At 42.3% G+C, this 25,702-nt stretch overlaps 1 protein-coding gene across 1 annotated transcript in view; it reads right to left on the bottom strand.

The window, feature by feature from the left end:
* SNTG2 (syntrophin gamma 2) overlaps nucleotides 1-17,477 on the bottom strand; it is a 977,025-nt gene extending 959,548 nt beyond the window's left edge. Inside the window, exon 1 of the mRNA XM_073576436.1 lies at nucleotides 17,195-17,477. Coding sequence (XP_073432537.1) covers nucleotides 17,195-17,263 — 69 coding nt within the window. The 5' untranslated portion in view covers nucleotides 17,264-17,477. The remainder of the gene's footprint in view (nucleotides 1-17,194) is intronic.
* Nucleotides 17,478-25,702: the final 8,225 nt, after the last annotated feature.

Genomic DNA, 25,702 nt, shown 5'->3' on the forward strand with positions numbered 1-25,702 from the left:
CATCCAATCAGCCAGAGCCACCGGACTACTACCCCTAATATCCCACATCATCCCATCAGCCATAGCCACTGGACAACCACCACTAATATCCCACATTATCCCATCAGCCAGTGCCACCGGACTACTCCCCCTAATATTCCACATCATCCTGTCAGCTAGAGCCACTGGACTACTACCCCTAATATCCCATATCATCCCATCAGCCAGAGCCATCAGACTACTACCCCTAATATCCCACAACATCCCGTCAGCCTGGGGTCAGAACCACAGCGCTGAGTGGAATTGCCCTAACTACCAAACTGGGGATCCCTTTCAGAGAGGTCTGGCATCAGAACCAGAGTGCTGAGTGGATTTTCCCTGACTTCCATACCAATGATCCCTTTAATAGAAGCCTGGAGTGTAAGAGAGGCCTGGGGGTCAGTACCAAAGTGCAGAGTGGATTTGCCCTCACTTCCGTACCGGGGATCCATTTAAGAGGGGCCTGGGGTCAGAACCAGAGCACTGAGTGGAACGGTCCTAACTTCCATAAGGGGGATCCCTTTAAGAGAGGCCTGGGGTCAAAATCAAACTGCTGGATAGATTTGCCCTGACTTCCATACCATTGATCCCTTTAATAGAGGCCTGGGGTCAGTACCAGAGCATTTGAAGGCAATTGCCCTGACTTCCATACCGGGGATCCCTTTAAGAGAGCCAGGGGTCAGAACCAGAATACTGAGTGGAATTGCCCTAACTTCCATACCGGGGATTCCTTTAAGAGAGGCATGGTGTCAGAACCAAAGCACTGAGTGGATTTGCCCTGACTTCCATACCAAAGATCCCATTAAGAGAGGCCTGGGGTCAGAATCAGAGCGCTGAGGGATTTGCACTAACTTCCATACCGGAGACCCCTTTAAGAGAGGCCTGGGGTCAGTACCAAAGCACAGAGTGGATTTGCCCTCACTTCTGTTCCCGGGATCCCTTTAAGACGGGCCTGGGGTCAGAACCAGAGTGCTTAGTGGAATTGCCCTAACATCCATACCAATGATCCCTTTAAGAGACCCTGGGGTCAGAACCACAGAGCTGAGTGGAACGGTCTTAACTTCCATACCGGGGATCCCTTTAAGAGAGGCCTGGGGTCAGAACCACAGCGCTGAGTGGAACGGTCCTAATTTCCATACCGGGATCCCTTTAAGAGAGGCCTGGGGTCAAACCAAAGTGCTGGATGGATTTGCCCTGACTTCCACACCAATGATCCCTTTAAGAGGGAAGATGTGCCTATGGGAGGATGTGTGAAGGGTATATAGGCACGGAAGGGGGGGATTCATTTCTGTCATGTGCTCTCTGCTCCTTTCTGGGGGGCAGACAATGGCTGGGAGCTTATGTTTCCGGGGATGCTAGATTTCTCCCACACGGTCACCGTCTGCTGAGGTGTTGTCGTGGAGTGAGAAAACTGTTACTCATAGCAACCAATCACAGCATCACAGCTCAGCTTCGGTGAAATGAAAGATGCTTAGTGATTGGATGCAAGGAAAACTGTTGCTCATAGCAACCAATCACAGCTCAGCTTCTTTTAAACAGCTCTGGTGAAATGAAAGATGCTTCGTGATTGGTTGGTGATACACACACACATTCATTCAATTTTATATATATAGATTAAATTATGAATTCAGAAGGCAAAGTGGTGGGAAGGAGGGAGGGGAAGAAGAAAAGAAGTGGCTCATAAGTGGAAAACAGAGCACATTACTGCTATGCATAATACATTTTTTACATTACCTTGTGCTGCTAATTTGTTCAAAATTTGTTCAAACTACAGTGACCATTTTAGGGAATGTAAATATAAGTGCAACATTAATAAAACTGAAATCTAAGTATTCATGCTCTGCGCACTACCAAAGAGTAAAGCTTATATTATAAAAGCAGTAAGAAAAAAGAATTAATTTGACATATATTATATCTGAGATAATTTGCATCTGTGTTCACTGTTATATGTTTGAGAAAACTGCAGATAATTTCTTTAATTTCTTTATTTGCATAATTCTATAAGTAATCATTAAGGCCATGCTTTGTCATTAATTGCATAAAGCTTAATTAAAGATGGTAAAGAAGGACCTAATGCAAGCTGGCAGCAAGAGATAAATCTCTGAGTGAGAATACAAGTTGCAATCCTATCATTCAATATTGGAGGAAAGGCAAAAATTAATATTGACTACACATCTCTTCTGAGAACAGCAGTTATAGCTCACATTCTAATTAATTACAATCATGTTTTCATCTTTAATTTTCAATCTATTGCAAAATTTAATTTAATATCATCAATGCACACTAATATAGGCTCAATTAACCAGCGTTAGTGTCACTCACGATCACAATCACATGTGATTGCACTATAGCAGTGTCTAGAACCTTTTAAAATTACAGCTTACAACTGTTTGTAATATTTATGGAAGACATAAATAGAATAAAAAAAGTTATATCGTAAGGCTAAATGAATAATATATCTAGCCAGCTGGTCATCATTTTCCAGAGCTGAAAAGGGCCAGGAAATGCTTAAAAAAAAATTAAAACACCACCCATCTCTCCAATCGGTTGGTCTCTTCTTTTAGGCTAACGACACTGTGCTGCATTGTGATATCGCAGTGAACATAGTGGCGTCGAGACATTATGATGAGCTGACTAGGCGTCATCCGAGGCTCACTCGGCACCAGAAGCACCAGCGAAGAGTAATGGAGGCCAAAGAGAAAGGGATTTCCCATTGTGAAAACTGCAGGGTTAGAGGATGTGACCCACACACGTGTGCAGCACAACTCCAACATGCATATGGGACCAAACAATGGACGGTTGCTGCTCTGGTCACTACACTCACACCCAGTGGATGGAGAGGAAGATCAGGGTAGTAGAGAAGAAATGGCTGTGGCGTCCGTGCACTGCCAAGGACGTCAGGTATATATTATGCCTAACGAAGAAGTTGATCAAACTCCAAAACACATTGTTTCTACAATAAATAAATTTATTCAACACCTGGTTCATCGTGACATCCTTGGTAGCGCCTGGACGCCACCACCGTTTCTTCTCTAGTACATTGATGCAATGGAGGAAAAAAAGAGGTTAGATTAAATGATCACCTGATTGAAGATTAACTAAAGCAAATGTCTCTCCATCAAAAAGATCTTTCTGTTCCATTAATACACAGATAACCCATTAATTTGAATAAGAACTGTGTTATATTTCATTTCTCCTGTGGTTGAGCTGCAGAAAAATGTAACACATTAATGTTTCTACGGATTAGACTTGGGGGGACTCAGCAGTGGTTTATTCTTTGATAAAGCTTTTGTTAAGAGACCCTTTTATTTTGACCTAGAGATAATATGGCCTTTTAAAGAAGCACATGGTTCATGAAAGTGAGATCTCAAAAATGGAAAAAGTTGAGGGCTTATTGATTTTGTAGGAATGATAACAGCAGCTCTGTCAGGAACTGAGAGCATTGAGTTAAGAATCTCATGAGTTAGCTCCTTAGCCTGAATATTCTTAGCAAGGTTCTACTAGTTAGTCTCCAACAAGCTGTACATTAGTTAACAAAAAAGCTTGCATTGCAGGAGAATGACAGCAGACAGAAAAAGCAATCCAATTGCAAATTTGCCTATTTTCATGTTGTCTAAACAACTATACTAATTTCATAACATAAGAATACCCCTTTACATTTTTGGTAGAAACATGAACATTAGTCTCCATTTTTTTTCTGTAATGGCTCCATATTAAATTACACATTTCGTAAATGAATACATATCTTTAATTTATTTTCTGTAGAAGAATTAGGAGACTACTTCTGCTCCTCAGCCATTAGACAAATGAGGGTCACTAACCAATGATAAATTATAATGATGCTTACAGAGCTATTTCAGACTAGAAAGTGGGGATGAAGAGTAAAGATGAGGTGGCCGTGAATCATCTAAAGAAATTATACAATAGGATCCCAAGGGCTTCATAAATCACCCACGACCGGCCTTTGCTGCTAAGAAATAAACAATTTTCAAAGGTCATTTGAGAATTGTGATAAAAAAGGTGAACTATACGAGAACAAGACGTAAAAGGGGGAAGAATCATTTCTAAATCAAAGCTTAATACATCAGTAGGTGTGAGACTTTTTAGAAAATCATTGAAAGTTCTAATAAAGCAATTCAGCAATTTTTCCATTCAAATTGCGGAGCTTTAAAATGAAAATCATACCCCAGACCTCTATTACTAGTAAAAGTTCCTTTACACATGGGAGTAATCCAGGCAATTCTCAGCAATTGCTCTCCCCAGTGCATATACAAAATACAGGTGCTGGGAACATTCAAAGGACATTGATCACACAACCCGGGATATTCATTTTATAAATGTAAAGTCGTTGTTAGCTTAACATTAATACATTATATGGCAAATAGCTATAAACATTTAATAAATGACTGCTAGAGAAGATCGAATCTGCTGAGATTTGATCCTGCCAAATTAAGCAAATATAACATAGAGATTTGCATCAAAGCTATTCTATGCAAATTGAGAATTCCCTATTATGCTATAGGATCTCTCCAAACCCAAGAGCATATTAAATGTAGGATGTGAAAAAAACAGACTCCATACACTGTTTTGTCCTCTGCACCTCTTCTTTTCACCTTCTCTTATTGCACTTTTCTCTTCGTCCTGTTTCACTGTACGCTGGGGCTCCTGGCTCGGAGGAAACCTCTGACATCAACGTGGGCTGTTCCATCACAGTGCAAATTGTGAGATTGCAGACTTTGAGGGTGTCAAGACACTTGATCAGTGAGGTATCAATCTTTTTTTTAACGTTTTGACAGGCCCTATACAGTTCAGAATATTTTGCTGAATTCCCAAATAGCCTTTCAAAAAAAATTGATATTCTGGAGAATCTGAAGTTTTGTAAGACTTGCGGAGAATTCAATTCCACTCAAATAAATAATTTCTAATGAAAACATTCTGGCCCATATTTTTCAAAGCAATTTTGATTAAATTGCTATGAAAAGTCACATAATGTAGGTGCAACTCAGATTTGCTTAAAAATTTTGCGACTTTTGTTATTTTCACACCAGTTTCACCCAGTTTGGCTAAAATTAGCAGAGCTGGGGCGGAACTGTGTATGTCATGAATTAGACGAGCTACGCTAGAAATTTTACTCCAATCAGTGACATGAGTGAGATCTCAGGCATACAGCATACAGTTGCACATCCAGGCTCGGACTGGCCCACAGAGTAACAGGGGAATCCCCAGGAGGGGCCCCTGTGCAGATCTGGACCCCCCAACCCTACAATATGGATAGTACTTGGCTTAATTCACTTGATTTACTCTGTTCAGAAAAAAGCAGCATCTCATCATTCATTAACCAAACTACCTAGCTTGTTATTATTTAGCAAAATAGGTACATTTGTGAATGAGGGGAGTGTAATATTTGTATGCAGGTGAAAAGTGGGCCCCTCAAAGTCAAAGATACTGGTGGGCCCTTGGCACCCCAGTCTGACACTGTGCATATCGATCATCAGCCGCTCCTGATTCATGAAGACATGTGCACCTCTTCTTGAAAAGAGTGTCTAACTCTACCACTCCATCAAGACTGGCGAGAAAATCGCAGGTCTTAATGAATCAGGGATGCAATGCATAGCTCATAGAGTATAACTTTAAACATTTTCTACCAAACTAAGGGCATACATGAACAATTTTAACATCTTTACCCACTTTCCTAGAATAAGGATTTATTTCCTTGGCGTGTAAATATTTTCAGAGGGACTATGAAAATTCCTTTAGTTTTAACGAACGTTGTGTTTCAAGTTGCTTGATTTGGGTTTGGTTTTGGTTAATTTTCACTCTCCTCACTCTAATGTTGTTGAGTATCTAGGCATGCAATACAAAACTCAAATACTGAAGGAACATTCTGGGTAAAAAGTATACATTGTGTCCTGACAAGCTCAGGGCAGTAGGGGTTAGTGAATGTTCTAAAGATTCTAAGAACACCAAAGGGAAAGTTTGTCTGGGACACTAAACGCCACAGTTTGTCATTGTACCTTTCAAAACATACAACATATCCAAGTCTGATGGCACAAGTTCAAAATAGAATCATTTTTTTACTGTGATATGCAAAGAACTTTGAGGCAGTAAAATTCACGTAAAATTGTAGATCACAAAGGATTAAATACTATGAATTTAGAGAATTTTGCTGGGTCTAAACCACAACAAAGGCCGCATGGTCAAAGATTGTTATATGCTGCTGCTATTTTGTAACATATTGTACATGAATGGGATCACATTGCCACTCACAAGAAAAAGAGACTGCAACAAGTATGTTGCAAAAAATACAACTATGTCCAATTTTTTGGGATTGGCTTCTAGCAGTTGCAGTACCATGTGCAATGAGACTTCATTCTTTTGCACCATATTGCTACATAGTATCAGGGCCATGTCAGCACCGGCGACTTGCCACAGCTGACCAGGATAACTCACCCACTACCACGAGGAAGCCCGGGGTCTGGCACTGCGGGGGAGCTCAGGCAGGCGGGACCTGAGAGCTGCGGTGAGCCGGGATGCTAAGGTAGCTGGAGGAAGAAGGACCTGCGATCATGTGACCACATGTCTTAGGAGGAGGCGGGGCTACCGTGGAGCACCGCTGGGAAACAGCAGACCCAGGTGTATGCGGCGGTGACTCCAGAGGGTAAACTCAGGTCGGACAGAACGGGGGTCAAACACAGAGAGGGCAGCGCTGTGCAGAAGGGGCAATTGGAGAATAGTCAGGATGTAGCCAAGGGGTCAGACACAGAGATGACAGTGCGGTACAAAACGGTTAAGCAGAGAATAGTCAGGACATAGCCAAAGGGTCATACACAGAGATGGCAGCACAGTACAGGAGGGATAAGCTGAACTCTTTATGGGGACAGAACCAGACCAGAACCAGACAAACGTAAAGTAGCACAGGCACAAAGTACAGGCACGACAGGGTCACACACACTCGGCCAAGGGTCAGAGTACAAGCGAAGAGGAATGACCCCACAATGAGGCTATAAGAAGCCTCCCAGAATCCCAGACTGAAGCCATCCAGATTAACCTCTGAACTACCTAATCCCACAAACTCTACAGACCATGACACATAGTAATAGGATAGAACGATCTGTGTCTACGTGACGTACAACATTGACCAAGTCTTAATGTGTTGTAAAATTGCAAAGTTTTATAAATTTTCTATATAGTTATTATTACCTCTTTAGTTTAAATCAGAAGTATACTATGCTTAAGTTTATATTAAACTATATTAAAAAGATTGGGTTTTGGGTTTCTTGCATATGTTAATCATCTATTTATATAATTGCCTTGCAATGCTTTCATTTCCTGTTCTGTCCAGATGTCACCGTATCCCAGAAATCCAAGTGGAGGAAGTTCACCGACTGCCATATTGGGACACCCAAGAGATGGGTGTCTCAATATGGAAACTGCTGGTACCAACCTATTGCACGGTACCACCAGCGGAACAGCGTCGCACCACACACACACACACTATACGCCGTACACACCACACACACACACTCACACACTAACTCACACTCACTCACTCACACTTACACACTCACACACATTCACATACTCACACTCAGTCACTCAGCCTCTTGCATGGTACCACCAGCAGAACACTGTCGTGAACGCACTGCCACGAGGATCAGCCGAATGATTCACTGACTGCCGCCATCTTTGTGCAGAAGGAGCACATGCGCAGTTTTAATGTGACGTCGCTATCTGTCAGCACAAAGATGGCGGTGGTCTGATTTACTGCGCCTGTGCGAATTACGCGCAGGTGCAGTGAATCATTCAGCTGATCCTGGCGGCAGATGCGCAACGTGTCTACAGGCAGAGGAAGCTGGTCACATTAAAGGGGTTTTCTCACGAACAAAAGTTTATTTTAAAAATTGTCTGTGTCTGACAGTGTATGGAGCAGACCACATCTCCTGGGCAGGGGAGGAAGCAAAAGACAATACTGACATTACAGCAGGGGATCACAGAGGATTCATTTTGTGAGGTAAAATATTTCATTGACTGCTTTTAAAAAATATTTTACCTCACAAAATGAATCCTCTGCGATCTCCTGCTGTAATGTCAGTATTGTCTTTTGCTTCGTCCCCTGCCCAGGAGATGTGGTATGTTCTGTACACAGTCAGACACAGACAATTTTTAAAATGAACTTTCGTTCCTGGGAAAATCCCTTTAAAAAGCAAATATCAATGCCAACATCAAAAAAATACCAGGAATATACCATCAAAGAAAACGACAGCTATCCAAGTGACCACAGAAACATGACAAGGGGGATAGCACATGGGGAAGAAAGGTCAAAGAAAAGAGCACAGACGGGAGAAGTCAGCACATGGGGAAAGAGAGAGTGGATAGGTGGGTGAGCACATGGGAGGAGAGATTCTCAATGCTGCAATGCCTGCCTCCAATCATGACGTTACCGCCCTCGCATCGGGCCTCCATCTAGTTAACTATAACAGGCTTAGTATTAGTGAGGAGTGAGTATACTCGTTGCTCGGGTTTTCCTGAGCATGCTCGGGTGTCCTCCGAGTGTTTTGGAGTGCTGAGATTTAGTTTGTGTCGACACAGCTGCATGATTTGCGGCTGCTAGCCAGCCTGAATACATGCAGGGATTGCCTGTTTGTTAGGGAATTCCCACATGTATTCAGGCTGTCTAGCATCCGCAAATTATTCAGCTGCATCGACACAAACTAAAACTCTTTGCATGCCAAAATACTCGGAGGACACCTGAGCATGCTCGGGAAAACTTGAGCAATGAGTATACTTGCTCATCACTACTAAGTGTTCAGTCTGTCAAAAAAGCACACTGGAGCTGGAAGGACCGAAAAGAGCCTAGCAGATTCAGCAGCTCTGCGCATTTATTCTTGCAGTCAGTGAGGTCACAGCAGTAAACTCTTCACTGATCATTGATTCTAGAGTTAATGAAATCCACATGCCTTTTAGATTTTTGATGGTGACAACGAGCAGCTGAAAAAGATCAATATGTTTTGTTGTCATCTCTGGACCATAAGTTTGTAATGTATTGCTCCAGAGATCTGCAGTGCAGTCAAGAAACTGTGAGTAGCATTTCACTATCACATATGACCTTAAAGTGAAATGTTAATAAATTGTGGTTTAAAATATTATTTATAGTATTGAAGGATGAAGGTTAAGTCCATCGAGGTCAACCTATAACTTAACATGTTGATCCAGAAGAAGGCAAAAAGCCCTTGAGGGAGATGCTCATTGCCCTATTTCGGGCAAAAATTCCCTGTTGGAGATCTCAATGTAAAAAACAATAAAATCAAGGGATAGAGGATAATTTGTTAATCATTGTGGGTCTGATCTCTTGAATCCTTGGTAATCCCAAAAGTTGGGGCCATCAGACCCATGTGTTGAATGGAGCAGAGTTTTGCATGCTCGACCTTTGCTCCATTCATTGTCTATGAGATGACTGGAAATAGCCAAGCGCTCCACTCCACTTTCTCCGGCAGCCCCATGAATGTTGAATATAGTGGACGTTGAGCATGTTCACCTCTGCTCCATGTAAATATATTGTAGGGAAGAGTGAGGGTGAGAAAAGATTGTGAATGTGTACATGATAAAAACTTTGATTACTGTCTAATAAATTATATGGAAAAGTCTTAAAATAACCTCTTCCTGACAGTTAGTACTATGTAATTACTGGAAAGGGAAAAGAAATAATTTTATCCTCTACTGGGGTCCCAACTATATTATTTGCCCATTCAACTGTATAAGACAGTCGCCATATATGATTGCCTCAATTATGATGAGGGTAAGGGAAGGAAAAGAATTCTATCATATAAAATTAGGTAACAGCAAGATGCTCTTGTAGCTGCCGCCAATAGTTATATATCAGCTGGTTGTGAGTTAGGTTTAGATGAATAACTAGATTAGCTTATAAATTTGCTGACATAGCTGGAAGAATAAAAGTTACAAGTAATTATACCATAAGATATATGATCGTAGGACCCTGTAATAGGCTTATATTAAATGTTATTTACTAGCTGTATTATCTGCGTAAATGAAGACACTGTGGGGGCAATTTATCAAAGCTTTTAGCCAGATTTCAGATGAAAAAAACTTTTAAAAAGTCACAAATTTTTGGTCGTGCAAAAAATTGCGAATAATGGAATTTTCACGTGATTCTGGCACCAGCTCCCACAAAGTGGGCAGAGCAAGGGCAGACAGAGGCATGATGGGGCAAGGAAACTCTTGGTTCTCAAATTCATGATGAGCAGCGGTGTTTGCTACCCCACAAATCTTACTCCAGCAGGGACTGATAGAGGTGAACGCCACTACGTACCTTGCCTGATTCATTAAGGCTTGTACCTCTTCATGACTCAGGAGTATCTGCTCCAACATGCACCGTCATCAAGACCACCAAGAGAATGGCCAGTCTTGATGAATTGGGGTCTTTGGGTCTATAGAGGACTACAGTGATTTTATGTGAACATCAGGATTCCATGTCACCGGTCATCTCATAGCACGGTGTAATTGGCTCAGTATGATACAGCATTTGTTTCACACGTATATGCTGATATGCTGGATCTCCTCATAACTCTCAAACCGCACATTCAGCGTCTCCCACTCCCACAATACCTCCTCATCCCACCCTCTCTCTGTTGGAGTCCCCCAAAGCTCTGTTCTAGGACCCCTACTCTTCTCAATTTATACCCTAAGCCTGGGTAAACTCATAAAGTCTCATGGATTCGAGTACAACCTCTATGCTGATGACACTCAGATCTACCTCTCTGGCCCAGACGTCACCTCTCTGCTGTCCAGAATCCCGGAGTGTCTATAAGGCATATCCTCCTTCTTCTCCTCTCGCTTCCTCAAGCTCAATGTGGACAAATCCAAACTCTTCATGTTTCTTCCATCTCACAGATCTTCCTTACCTGACCTAACTATCACAATTAATGACATCACGCTTTCCACAGTACCGGAAGTCCGCTGCCTCGGAGTAACCGTTGACTCTGCCCTGTCCTTCAAACCGCACATCCAAGCTCTTTCTCCCTCCTGTTGCCTCCAGCTCAAAAATATTTCCAGAATCCATCCTTTCCTCAATCCTCAATCTACTAAAATGCTTGTGCACGCCCTCATCATCTCCCGCCTCGACTACTGCAACATCCTTTTCTGTGGTCTCCCTGCTAACACCCTCGCACCTCTCCAGTCCATCCTTAACTCTGCTGCCTTACTAATTCATCTTTCTCCTCGCTACTCCTCTGCATCTCCCCTCTGCAAATCTCTTCACTGGCTTCCATTCCCTCAGCGTATGCAGTTCAAATTACTAATACTGACCTAGAAGGCCATCTATAACCTGTCTCCCCCATATGTCTCTGAACTAATCTCCTAATACCTTCCCTCACGTAATCTCTGATCCTACTAAGACCTTCTTCTCTCATCCACACTTATTCGCTCCTCACCCAACCGCCTCCAAGACTTCTCCCGAATAGCCCCCATCATCTGGAATTCTTTGCCCCAACATGTCGGACTATCAACCACATTCGGATCCTTCAGACGGAACCTGAAAACCCACCTCTTCAAGAAAGCTTACAGCCTGCAATGACCCCACTACCTCCTCACCACTACCGGTGATGTCACCTCAACCAACACCGGAACTGCTGCAACCCCCCAACCTACTGTCTCCTTCCCCACCATCCTGTAGCATGTAAGCCCGAAAGGGCAGGGTCCTCTCCCCTCTGTATCAGTCTGTCATTGTAAGTTTGTTTACTGTAAGTGATATCTGTAATTTGTATGTAACCCCTTCTTATGTACAGCACCATGGAATCGATGGTACTTTATAAATAAATAATAATAATAATTTACAAAAACTGCGCCTTGGTCAGTCACTAATCAGTTTGTAAGTTTTACAATAAACTGATCAGTCATTGACGCGTTATCAGCACACAGTGTGGTAGATCATATATTGCCCAATTACAGACTATATATATCATATATTGACCACTCCGTAGACTACAGTCTATAATAAATAGACTATGTTATTGATTGCACATAGACAGACTCTAATTTTCAATTAGCCTAAATGACAACCAATATGATAGCATGCGGCAGTCACTAGGTGTGCCGCCACCAGCAAAGAATCACTGACTGTCCATCGCCCACACGCAGGTAATGCACCAGTGTTTGCATCTCAGTGGTCAGATTTGTGAGTCTGTTTCTATATTAATGTCCCAACGTGTGTTTTGCTACTTACGCAGATTCTTCCACCTCCCTTCCTTTCAAGATGGGGCACCAGAGCCCAATTGTTGGAATTGCTGCAGTTTCCAGCAATTCTACCCTTAGTGATCAGCAAGTTATCCTCTAAGTTATGGGTAGGGAATATATTGCAATCTTGGGAATAGAATAAACCTTTAAGAGATCTTGTTCACTTTTATATATCGCCTATATCACAGCTATATAACATTATTTTCGAGGCTCACACATGGATTTATGGTAAGTAAAATAGTTCTACAACTTGAAATTTGTTTTTGGCTGACAAGAAAAAAACGGTAAAAGTTAAAAACTGATTTCCATTGATTACATTATTATATCATATTACATTTACCAAACCACAAGCAAGACTCGATTTTTAAGTGTTGTTTGTAAATGGATGCGAACAGCTCAGTAATTTTAGGGAACTGTCACAACGTCTTGTATATGTAAAACACAAATCTTGTTATTTCTCTCTCTGAGCTGTAAATGGCTGTAAATATGTTTTTTTGACTTTTCTTCACATTGTCTATTTTCCTGTTGAAAAATTATGAACAATTCCCTATAGTGGTCCAAAATATAAACATTCCCAAAGACATTTTGACAAAGACATTTGAAGTTAATCTTGAACTAGGCTATCAAAATTCATCCGGGAGGTTACAATTTTGCAGAGCACCTCTGCTTTGCCCTAATGACACCCGGCAATGATGTTATTTTCAAAGCTTCCATAGATTACATAGCGCTAACTGAATGCTATATAACATAAAATACAGAAGACAGAAGTGGTGGGAAACTAATACACCTGATGGGCCTGCCAATAATCTGGAGGACATGCTTAAAGTCCTCTGTGCAACCACCTTTTCCGAAGACAGTAAATGAGAGGTTAAACAAGCTCCTCCATTCACATTCAACCTTCTCCAGAAATCCCACAATATTATGATACACCCCCAATCTCATAACTGATTGTTAATCCCAGTGGTCAGTCCACCACAAGTCATGTATTTATCATTTATATCATGAAGAGAGATGGTTGCCACTCACCGATCGGGAAAGACAACTTTATTGAAGAAACTTCAACGGGAGAATGGGAACAGGGGTGCAAAGATAACAATGGCCGTTTCGCACACAGGTGCGCTTCAATGGGTCGCCTGTGCGCGAAACGGCCGTTGTCATCTTTGCACCCCTGTTCCCATTCTCCCATTGAAGATTCTTTAATAAAGTTGTCTTTCCCAATCGGTGAGTGCCGTCCATCTCTCTTTTCATGATATTTTGCAAATGTTACTTCATTGGATGAGCACCCGAGGGATTTGCAGGTGTAGAGTCTGACTTTCGCCAGCACAAGGAAATTGTGTCGTTATTATTAGTGTCTTGGTGGTGCGGATCACCTTGCTCTTTTGGCTTTTTGCATTTATCATTAACTCTTTGGAGCTTTAACATTATCTGGAAGTTCTTCCATTATCATGAATGAAATGCCCTTTTAAATTGAATGGTATCATGGTGGTATAGTCCACTCTTATTACAACTAACAGATAACAGGATCATATTATGGTAGTAGGTGTGTAGGTTTAGTCATGAACTAAAAGAAGATCCGAGATATCATCCATTGAACTAAGTGATAGAAAACTCACCCATCTCTTTGCAAAATTAATTTTACAGGGATTCACTATAATTGCATCAGCTGATGTGTCAGACACATCAATGTCAAATAACATGGGAAGCATTAAGAGCCGTGTATCATACAAGTTATTATTTGCAGCAGCCTCTAAACATCTCTACGTCTCATCCAATCCGTTGTGTCCCTTGTTTCTAGCGCTGACATAGTTCTATTCTAGCGTGTGACATTGAGTCCACAGATTCACGCAGAGTTGCGGAATGAGAGAAAGATTAAATTTGGGACAAGATTCGTTGTTTATTGGGACTGATATTGTTGTTTATGAGGTATAAATGGAAGATAAAATGAAAAGAAAATCACTGGAGACAGGACGAAGCAATATTCGATTGCCGCTTAGTTACCAGTCGAGCTTTAGCTAAATCGGAGAACAACGTGCGATTATAGTGAGCTTTTTATATTCTCAAAGCTAGATCATTGCCGAAAAAGTTTTCATCTAAGTGCTTTGCATTAGCTTTGAAGCGGTGAGGCGGCCGGTGGGGCATGTGCAGGTGAGTTAACTCTTTGCATACAAGACTCTGCAATCTAACTAGAATTGGAGCAGTGACCCATTAGGAACATGCGTTTAATTTTGCCCAGGGGTCCCGTCCCTTGTGTTGGCAAGATAAACATAAGTAAAGATGAGTAAATGCACAAGCCAGGCAGTATCAAAACCATCATGGACATAAAGTACAGAGTGATGTAAGAATGGTCAATTGGGTATATCATTGACTCTCCTTACCCCAGGGAAAGGAAAGCCTATCCACCACTGCTTTCAAATATCCCTTTATTTGCATGTTTATTGATTGGAGCAACAGATATTACAAATATATGTATAAGTCACCACACTATTAAGTTGTGACCCATATGCTAAATTATCTGCAATGACAAAATAAGATATTACACAATGAGAAACGGATGAGAACCAGGACTATGTGGGTTCATGTTAGGATTACATCGGCTTCATGAAACTTACGCTCTGGTACTAGGAAATCTTCAATTCTAATTTTCTTAGAAAGTTTTCTCTCCATTAGAGTTGAGTGACTTTAGTCAGATTGGGTTTCATGAAACAAAATTCGTTTCAGATGAAACTGGTCAGACTAGGGCAAAAAAAGTCGGAGTTTCGTCCGAAACCCGACCCCAATGCAAGTCAATGGGGAATAAAAGTCAGCATTGAGCGGATGACATTCATCCACTCAATGCCGACTAATATTCCCTATTGACTTGCATTGGGGTCGAGTTTCGGACGAAACTCCGACTTTTTTTGCCCTAGTCGGACCAGTTTCATCTGAAACGAATTTTGTTTCATGAAACCCAATCTGACTAAAGTCACTCAACTCTACTCTCCATATTGCCCTTGGCATGGATCTCCTTGTGCAAAGATATTTGGCATTGCATATTTAGGATAAATAGTAACCGTCAGAAAACTACAGTTATTACACAATATCTTCTATTTACTCATCGCTTTCTTGGTTTTCAGATGCAACACAAAAAAATCCCTTAATATTTCAAATGATAACAAATCGTTATAGCAAATAATATTATCTTGACCGTTAAGCTGTCAAAGTGAAAAGTGATATGAAAACTTTTCTCACAGTGTTTATGATGAAAACTGCACAAGTGGTGACACAAATATTATATGCACATTATATAAGTAGTGAACGCAGGGCAAATAGATATGAGATAGATTATAGATAGATAGATAGATAGATAGAGAGATATGGGATAGATAGATAATTAGATAGATAGATAGATAATAGGTAGATAGATACATGATCGATGCATATGAGATAGATAAATAGATGACAGATGATAGATGTGAAATAGATGATAGATAGATAGATAATAGATAGATAATAGATAGATAGAAGGATAGATAGATAGATAGATAGATAGATAGATAAATGATCGATACATATGAGATAGATAAATAGATGACAGATGATAGATATGAAATGGATGATACATAGATAGATAATAGATAGATAGATAGAAGGATAGATAGATAGATAGATAATAGGTAGATAGATACATGATCGATACATATGAGATAGATAAATAGATGACAGATGATAGATATGAAATAGATGATAGATAGATAGATAATAGATCGATAATAGATAGAAAGATGATAGATAAATAGATAATAGATAAATAGCTAGATAGAGACTGTAGAAAGATAATAGATATAAAGATAGATACTAGATAGATAGATATGAAGGAAAAAATGGAACAGCTCAATAAAAATAGAAGGTGGGTGCACAGCCTCCCAAACTAATGTCCAGTTGTAAGGTAAGGTAAATATAAAATAGAGGCAGCACTCCAAATTATGCAAAGAAATCAGTGGACTTTTATAATCCTATATGGCGCAGCTACATGGGTTAATAAAAGTTTACTTTTTCTTTGCATATTTTGGAGTGCTGACTTTTAATTTTTTTATAGAAAGACAAATATATGAGCTGCGACTCCTTGCTTCAATGTGCTGCTTGTAAATAAGAGATACAACTTCCAATGACAACTCTTTGGGCTCTGCTACATTGCCTCACTCACTAGTACAATATTTATGCACATTTTCCTTCACAGAAACAATTATTGTTTCCTAGATACAAATATTCCGTATTATTCAATTATCATTAATATACCATAAGTAGGTAATTAAGGCCAGTGAATGTATGATGGGGTAGGACGCCGGTTGTGGCGGTCTTTGCATCGCCTGTATGTTAATGTTCCGTCTCCATCTCCAGATACAAGCATGGTTGGATACTTTTTGCATTAGCATCGGTTAATCAGGTGCGCCGTCTATCTCTACACACAATCACTCTCTTTCCAGAAGGTCACCAGAGCTCTAACACCATATCTCCTCTAAGTACAAATGTGAGAAATCTAAAGGGAAGTGGATGGAATGGTGATGACTCTAGTGATGATTCACGATGCAGGTTAATCCTTGGGATGGCAGTCACTTAGTAGCTCTGTACTTATCTCCACAAAGTAGGCATGCAAATAAATCTCAATCAAAGAAAGGTTGGAGAACCTGAGACTGATCACTTTGGCAGCAGTAATGGCCATGCCAGGAAGATTTGGGATGAGACACATGAATGTCTATTATAGATAAGAACAAGTCTTCTGATCCTTCTGACTTACTAAATGGGAAAAAAGTGCAGGATGGTGATGAGTGATGAAGCCTGACCAGAAGACAGGACATTTTGGAGAAAAACTATTAATAGGGTCAATCTTGCGTTACAATATTATGAATAAATGTAATAGTTATTTTAGGTAATGAGGAAAAGTACTTGCCCAAGTTGGTACGAACAGGCTGACCGGGCGCTCTAGTTGGGGTGGAAGCTGCTTCCCCGCAGCATTCATTTCCCATGCAGATGAATTCCTGTATGAAGTGATCTCCTATCAGTCATTTATTCCAAATGCCAAGCGCTCACAGGCAGCTGGGAAGAGGAGGCAAGTTATCAGAATAGAAGCACCTTGTGTCTAAGCTAACTAATCCATCACAGGACAGGAGTGTGTATGGAGCATCAGCCGGTAGCAGCATCAGCAGCAGGGACTCTAAAGCGTTATCACATCCAGAGAGTTCCCCACTGCTTCCCTCTCTCCCCTCCCTCCATCCATCCCTCCCAGTACAGCACAGCCTCTTTCTCTCACTCTGCTGCTGCTCGCCGTCATTTCGTGACATGTCTCTCCACCTGCTGGTTTATACGCACTTTATTCCACTTTTATTCACTTACCCCGGTGTGACTAGACGACTACAATACTCATTTGCCTAAATACCTTGCGGTAAGCCCAGCATCGAGGAACCCTGCAAGCGACGGAAGGGTTAAAGAGGAATTTCAATGCTCCAAACAAGTCATTGAAATTGATTTTTTTTTATTGCTGATAGTTGCTAGAAGGAGTTTGCGAAAGGACTGAAATGTGCATTAAGATGGTCTTATGGTTTATGTGATACAAATATAGCCGCTGGGTTATTATTGGTGTTGTCACAGAATCTCAGCTCTGCTGTTCGCCCCCTGTCTGCATCGGAAACATACTGGGATAGGAGACTGCAACTGGGAATTGTGCTGGTGCTCTAGTAGTCATTGGAGCGCTCACTTGTATGACAAGAATTTTATCACATAGTGAAGTCTTATTGAATTATTGTATTGTTAACGTTGTTACTTATGACTTGTGTTTTGAAACTGTTAAATTGTAAAGCGCTGCGGAATATGTTGGCGCTATATAAATAAAGATTATTATTATTATCTGAGTATCGGATACTGTGCTATGTTTTAGAATCCTCTCGTCTGCAATGGCTTTATTGATTCCTAAATTTTATTTTACATGGAGGAATGCACTTTTCGAGTTCTATTCCATAGTGTTGAACCACAAAATAATCAAATACAAGTGAGTGCCTTGTAGTCAAAGTGAACACATTCCTTTCTCGCCATCACCGTTACCTGGCTCACCCCCCTCTGACACAGCCTCTCCAGCTGCACTTTCATATGGTGGATTCCACCTTTCCCACCCTACCACCACAGCAGCAAGCATGGATGAGGAGTTAGTTTTCTCCTGTCAGATAACTGTTCCTTCAACCAAATCCCACTGCCACTCTCTGTTACCCTCCCTTCCTTTGAGGTTCACTCTGTGCGCACCTACTCCCCCTCCATCCTCCAACTAGCTGTCATTTACCACCCCCAGGGCCAGCCACCACCTTCTTCGACCACTTCACAATCTGTCTGCTTAATATCCTCTCCGCTGACATCCCTACTATCATCATGGACAACTTCAACATTCCTATTGACACTACCCTCTCAGCTGTCACTAAACATCTATCTCACTTCCTCCCTTGGCCATGCTCAATGGTTTTCTGAAGCTACTCACAAAGATGCCACATACTGGACCTCATCTTAACCCACCTCTGCTTCCTATCTAACCGTTCTTACCTCTCCCTCTTTCTGACCACAACCTACTTACATTCCCTTCCCTTTCCTCTCCAGAAACACAATCCCCACTCCACAAACTTGCACATTCTCACAGAAATCTTAAGCACCTCAAACCACACTTACTCTCTAAATACCTTCTCCCTCTTACAGACCTAAATTCCTTACACATATAACACCACAATAGCTGTAGCTTTCAAATCGGTCGCCCCTCTCACACATAAAAAAGCTCACAAAATCAATAGGCAACACTGGCACACCAGCCTGACCAAAGAACTGATGAGGGCTTCCAGGGTTGCTGAATGGAGATGGAAACTACCCCACTACAACGAGCACTTCATCGCTTTCAAACAGTCCGTCATTACTTTCAAAGCCACACTCGCTGCAGAAAAACGAACATACTTCTCATCTCTCATTTCCTCTCTGTCTCACAACCCTAAACACCTATTCAACACGTTCAACTCTCTCCTCCATCCCTCATCACCTCCTCCTACTTCACTCATCTCAGCTGAAGTCTTTGCCTCATTCTTCAAGCAGAAGATATATAACATGTAAGGGTTTTAGGAAGTTTCGCCCCCAGCAGTTTGCCCCCAGCAATTTGCCCCCAGCAGTTTGCCCCCAGGTACATTTCGCCCCCGCACATTTCACCCCTATCATTTCGCCCCCAGGAGGATTCGCCCCTGCACATTTCGCCCCCGTACATTTCGCCCCCAGCAGTTCGCCCCCAGATTTTTCACCCCCAGCAGTTCACTCCCGGATGTTTCGCCCCCAGCAGTTCGCCCCTGGATGTTTCGCCCCCAGCAGTTCGCCCCTGGATGTTTCACCCCCAGGAGTTCGCCCCCGGATGTTTCACCCCCAGCAGTTCGCCCCCTGGATGTTTCACCCCCAGCAGTTCGCCCCCGGATGTTTCGCCCCCGGATGTTTCACCCCCAGCAGTTCGCCCCACGCAGTTCGCCCCCAGATTTTTTGCCCCCAGCAGTTCGGCCCCAGATGTTTCACCCCCAGCAGTTCGCCCCCCCGATGTTTCACCCCCAGCAGTTCGCCACCCGGATGTTTCACCCCCAGCAGTTCGCACCTCAGATGTTTCACCCCCAGCAGTTCACCCCCGGATGTTTTGCCCCTGAATTTTTTGCCCCCAGCAGTTTGCCCCCGGATGTTTCGCCCCTGGATGTTTCACCCCCGGATGTTCGCCCTCGGATGTTTCGCCCCTGGATGTTCAAACCCGGTAGTTTGCTCCCGGATGTGTGTGCCCTCTTTTGCCCCCAGAATTTTGTGTTTGGATGTTTTGCCAGTTTGTCCTTATGATTCATGAATTCCCGTCCGTCATCAATTCACATGTCACAAAAGTACTGTACTGTACAGAGTGCTGCACTTTTGTGACATTTTAAATCAACTGTTTCCATCTGTAAACCTCACAACTGATTGCATTTTGCCCGCAATTTTAACAAGACATTTTCCAAAATGTTTCTAAAACGTGTTTGTGTTACAAAAACACACCACGAAAAAAATAAACAGATTCAAAAAATGCAGTGTGAATGAGGCCTGATTTAGGAGGGGAATGTAAACCACTCTAACCTCAAAACATTTTGTGAACTTTTACCTTACCCAGCACGGTCAGTGCTTGCTTTTTTGCAAGTTTTGTTGCAGATGTAACAATTTTCATGTCAGGTGTCCTGCAAGTTACATTAGACTAGCTTTTATTCCATCTTTACATCAGAATATAGCAGTGTCTGAAATCTCTACAAAGAGAGAGGTGTACAAAACCAGAGAAAAAGAGGAAATATTATTCTCATATACATGTTCCAGACATAATGCATAAAAAGTGAGAGCCAAAAAGTATGATGCCACCGCACAAAAGGTTAATAGCCATGTGGCTCAAATCGCTCCAAAAGCATTCCCTGAGCACAGCTCAAAACAGTAAAGGGAAACCTTGATAAAGCGGCTGTTCAGCGCCGCGAAACGCACGTCAGGGGTCACTGCCAGACGTTCCCCTCCTCCTCCCCCATCCTCTGGTAAGATCTTGAATCAACAATTACTTTTGTCTTTTATTAGTGATCGCCCTTTCTTGTGTTTAGATTCTCTGTACCCCAAGCCACATGGCTATTAAGCTTTTGTGGGGTGGCATCATACTTTTGGGCTCTCACTTTTTATGCATTATGTCTGGAACATGTATATGAGGATAATATTTCCATCTTGGGTGGATGAGGTGTCTGTCGGGTGTGCGTTCATCTGCATGACATTGGCACTTTAATATGACTTTGTGCACTTTTCATATGTTATTTAAAAATAAAACTTATTGATTTTTTGTAATCATCGTTTGGCTCCTCTTTTTCTCTGGTTTTTTAACTGACTATTGGAGCTGATGTGGCTTACGCCGTGGGTGAACAATTTGTTTTGATATCACCCATTGGCAATCTAGCAATTTACATGGGACTCATGTTAATATAAAGATGTACTAGCACAAAAAATCAGTCAGCTTCCACAGCAATTCACTTTCTACATGTATGAATTCAGTTCTATCCAAACGTGGGAAGAAGAAGTTGGTCTACGAGAATCACATTTACGTATTTTCCATACGAACGGCTGATGATGTCTATTCCATCTGGGTCTGTGAAAAACGGTTGACTTGCAAGGGACGTGGTTGGACCAATGATGCATCGTTAAAGTGGTGAAAGTAACCAATCCCCACAACCACGCAGCACAAGCAGCAAGACCTGAAGCAATCCGACTTGTCATTGAGGCAGTCACCAGGGCAAGCACAACACAGGAGACACCACAACAGATTCTCCTAGAAGTCATTTCAGGAGCCCATTCTAATGTTGTAGCACATCTCCCAAAGAAATCATCACTGAAGAGAACAATACGATTATCAAGGCAACTGGGCTATATTCCAAGGTTGCCCCAAACCCTTGATCAACTTGTTATTCCCCAGGAGTTCCAGGGGATCAATATTGATGGTATCCAGCAGCAGTTCCTTCTGCATGACTCTGGTAAGCATTTAACATTTCCATTACATAGAATTATTGCAAAGTTTATGTTGCACAAATGTGAAAAATTATCTATTACAAAGTGCTGATATAGAATACTATGTGATTATTTTACCTTAAAGGGAAACTTTGAGGATAGTGTACTGTAGGGTGAGGCCTACTGATTCCAACTACGCCTCACTTTTTTAGTTGAAGTCTGATTCTCTGCTCAGCTTCAAAGTAGAAGTCCTGCCTTTGAGATACAGTGGCCCGCCATGGTCATAAGCAGAGTGGTAACCTTGTCCACCAACCATGATTTGCAGGTATCCAGCCATTGTCAATCACAGCCAGAGGACAAAGTTGTTGCATCAAAATCGTATCACTAGATGTCAATTTTAGTGTAGAATTTTCTGCTATAAATTAGCTGCAGACTGTCTGCTGCAACTACTTAGTGCATGTGAATGGACCTAAAGGATTCATTAACATGTCTCCTAACCTCTGCCCTGCCCCTTTAGCCATGCCCCCTGCCAACAGCCTGAAATGAAGTTCCAATGCTGAATTAGCGCTGGGAAGAGGGTACACCATGCCCCGGTAGGTGCCGGTCACTTACCGGAGCATGGCAGGGGTTAATTAATATTCACCACCTGCTGCCAAACGCTGCTTTGATACAGGACCTGGAATGATGTATGCAATCATGTGATCGCTCACGTCTCAGGATCTGCATCGAAGCAGAGTGAGGAAAGCAGTGCAGCAGCAAGCGGTGAGTATTAGGCTACTTGCACACGCTGTGGAATGGGGTGTGGATTTGGCCGTGCGGATTTTTTAATATCCGCAGGTAAATCTGCTGGTTAAAAGACCTGCGGTTTTACCTGCGGATTGCTCTGCAATTTTGTCCTGCGGTTTTTCATCTCCACAACGGAGGAGATGGCAAACCGCAGTGGAATCCACAGAAAGAATTGACATGTCAATTATTTCTGCGGTTTCAAAACCGCAGGAAAACCACGAGGAAAAATCTGCACCGTCAGCACTGCGTTTTTTTTATTCCCATAGGGAATAATAGTACTGTACACCGCAGCAAAAACTGCTGCGGACGTGCAGCGGCCAAATCCACTGCGGAACCGCAGCAGAATCCGCTGCTTGTGCACACACCCTTAGTTTATCCTTGCCATGCTCTAGGAGGAGACAGGCACCTACTAGAGCATAATAGATCCAGGGGGACCGCTGTTCATGGGTGCATTACACCCCTTGGCGGCAGGCCCCTGACGGCCCGGGGGCAGTAGCGTCCCCTGCCTACATGGTAGTTACGTCACTGCTGCACTGCATGCCATTTTTTTTAACTGTGCATTTTTTCATGAGCACGTGGATGGGATTTAGACATTTACGCTGCATATGACCCCGACCTAATGAACTGTTGAGTTAGTATCCTTTTTTTCACAAATACTTCTTACACGTTTGCTCGTTTTTCCTGATGTAAACCTTTTATTATCATGGAATTCTGCATTTTGCTAGTTTCTGCTGCCGTTATTCCTTTCACGTCTTTGAAAATGAGACATTTTTGAAGCTTGGAAGCATTTTTAAACTGGAATATATCATTTTCCACTGGGACAATACATGTCGTAGAAAAAGCTATTGTTTAGCTCCCTCACACCAGATTTTGCTTTAATTTACCGTTTCTGTTATAAAATCAGAAAATCTGAAGCAAAATGTGAGTTTTTAATGTGAGATATGAACAATGGATGCTTCTGGTTAGGAAAATTTATTGTGAATTCATCCCAAAATTCTCTGTCGCGCATTCGCCCTTTTTGCGCTGCACCGAGCGCACAAAAATGCAGCACAGTGCGTTTGGCGCACGTCGGCGCAGAGCAAAAAGGGCTGATGCGCGGGCAAAAGTGTACCAGCGCACGACCAGTGTACCCAATGATAAGTATATGGTATGCTGATCGCATGCAGCATTATGCGATCGGAGGAGGAGCTGACCGGAGGAGGCACGGCCGGGGGCGGAGCTTAGCGGCGGCCCTGCGTTGCGCCCAGTAACGCTAGTGTGAAACTAGCCTAAGTGTCCAAAAAAAAATATGCAACTCCAGGTAGAGAAAAGTTAATCCATGTGGCAGAAATGACCAGAGTACATATTAGAGATTTGAAAGCTAAGGTATAAGGAAGATGTATAAAAGAAAAAGTGTTGCTACATTACCTTAAGTAGTGGCGGCACTCCATCTCGCATTTCGCATTTACTTTTTCAAGGGGAGTGTGTTTTTTAATATAATCAGGTAAAATTACCTTTGGGTATCTTTTATACAGGGTGCAGCTACCTCCTGGACTAGCGTGTCTACCCGACGCGCGTTTCGGCTCCTTTCTCAAAGGGCCTGCTACCAACCATGTGTCTCAATTATTTATATCTCCCAGCTGCAGTGTGGTATACTGTGCAACCAGAAGTGATGCTCACCACCCGAATGTGACACGTCACATCTAGGTGGTGAGCGTTACTTCCAGTCGCACGGACTAGAAGTGACCACGGTTATCTGATTATATTTGCGGAGTATTATTGGGAGTATTATTGTAATTATGGGTATGAGGGTTATTGCCAGGCAAGCGGCATTGTTTTATGGTTGACATCTAGATCATAATCTGTGATGTGGCCTATACAGCTTGCGATATAGTTATGGCTATATTAATATTTGTAGTAGTTTATTATTAGGGCTTTTTCAGTTCTGCCCCTTGTAGCTGCAATATATTGCTGGCAGTCCCTATGTCGATCCGTTTTCGTGGTAGCTGTCTCTTCCTGGATTTGCGCGTTTAATGAGTGACTGTGAGCAATGAGTGTATCTGCACTCTCCTACTTCCCCAGTTTTGGCAGTATGGTTTTAATGAATTTGTTTCAATAAAAATTATATTTTTATACACACAAATAATTGCCTTGTGATCATCCTTTTTCCTATGGTTCTATGAGGTACCGACAGATGCGGAGGGTCCTCTTCAATCCTCTTCCATGCACTTCCATATTGTGTGAATATGTCATCGTACCCGGGGGAATCCCTTTCATTATTCCTAGCTAGGGATTCCCTTGGTTAAGAAGACTCTCCACACAGGTAGGGACCTCGGCAAAGAGGAGAGAAGCGATTTTTATTTTCTGATGAGCAAACTCCAAACATTGCCTGTTTTGGGTCGGTGTGGTTGAACCCGAGCAGGCAATGTTCGATACGAAACCTGAACTTTCCAGATCGGGTTTGCTTATCACTAGGTATAGTATGATATGTAATGGATGACAAAAAGAAGCCAATAAGTGTAATACCACTAGTGCATGGCAGTAAAATGATGGTCACTTGTCTTAGATCAGGGGTGTCAAACTCATATTCACCAAGGGCCACACCAATTTTATGGTTGTCCCCAAAGGGCCGTTTGTTACTGAAAGACCAGATGCACACAATCGGGTCCCATCCAGAACATGCATTTCTCTGCACAGAGCAGTGCATGCCCCTGTATAAGGCATGTCACGGTGGAACAGCTCTTTACCAAGTGCTGTCACATCTTCCCTGGATCTCACTGAAATCATGGAGAGCTATGGCTGCAGCTTCCAGTCACTTGTCCTTGTCGTTGGTGCTGAAAGCTGCTGATAAACAGCTGGTTCAATGCAGAATACAACTGGACCCTATTCTTGGCCTAATCTGAGGAATGGACATCAACAGAAAAAGGGATCCTGAAGTGAGAATACCACTTTTTTCTGCTGCTCCATTCTTTGGTATACTGGCAGAGTGTTCTGTGAGGGCTAATCCCAAAACTCCCCTTCTGAAGACCTAATAAAGAGGTTCTGTAGAAGCTGCTTAACCACCACTTTAGTTCAGCAAAGCCAATATCTCAGTTCTGCAGAGATGGTTGGTGGTATTAACCCTGTAGTCAGTCAACAGTCCCCCTGC

Source organism: Dendrobates tinctorius, unplaced genomic scaffold (genome assembly GCF_039654945.1).
Source record: "Dendrobates tinctorius isolate UK_male_01 unplaced genomic scaffold, ASM3965494v1 ptg000049l, whole genome shotgun sequence".
Classification (NCBI taxonomy): Eukaryota; Metazoa; Chordata; class Amphibia; order Anura; family Dendrobatidae; genus Dendrobates; species Dendrobates tinctorius.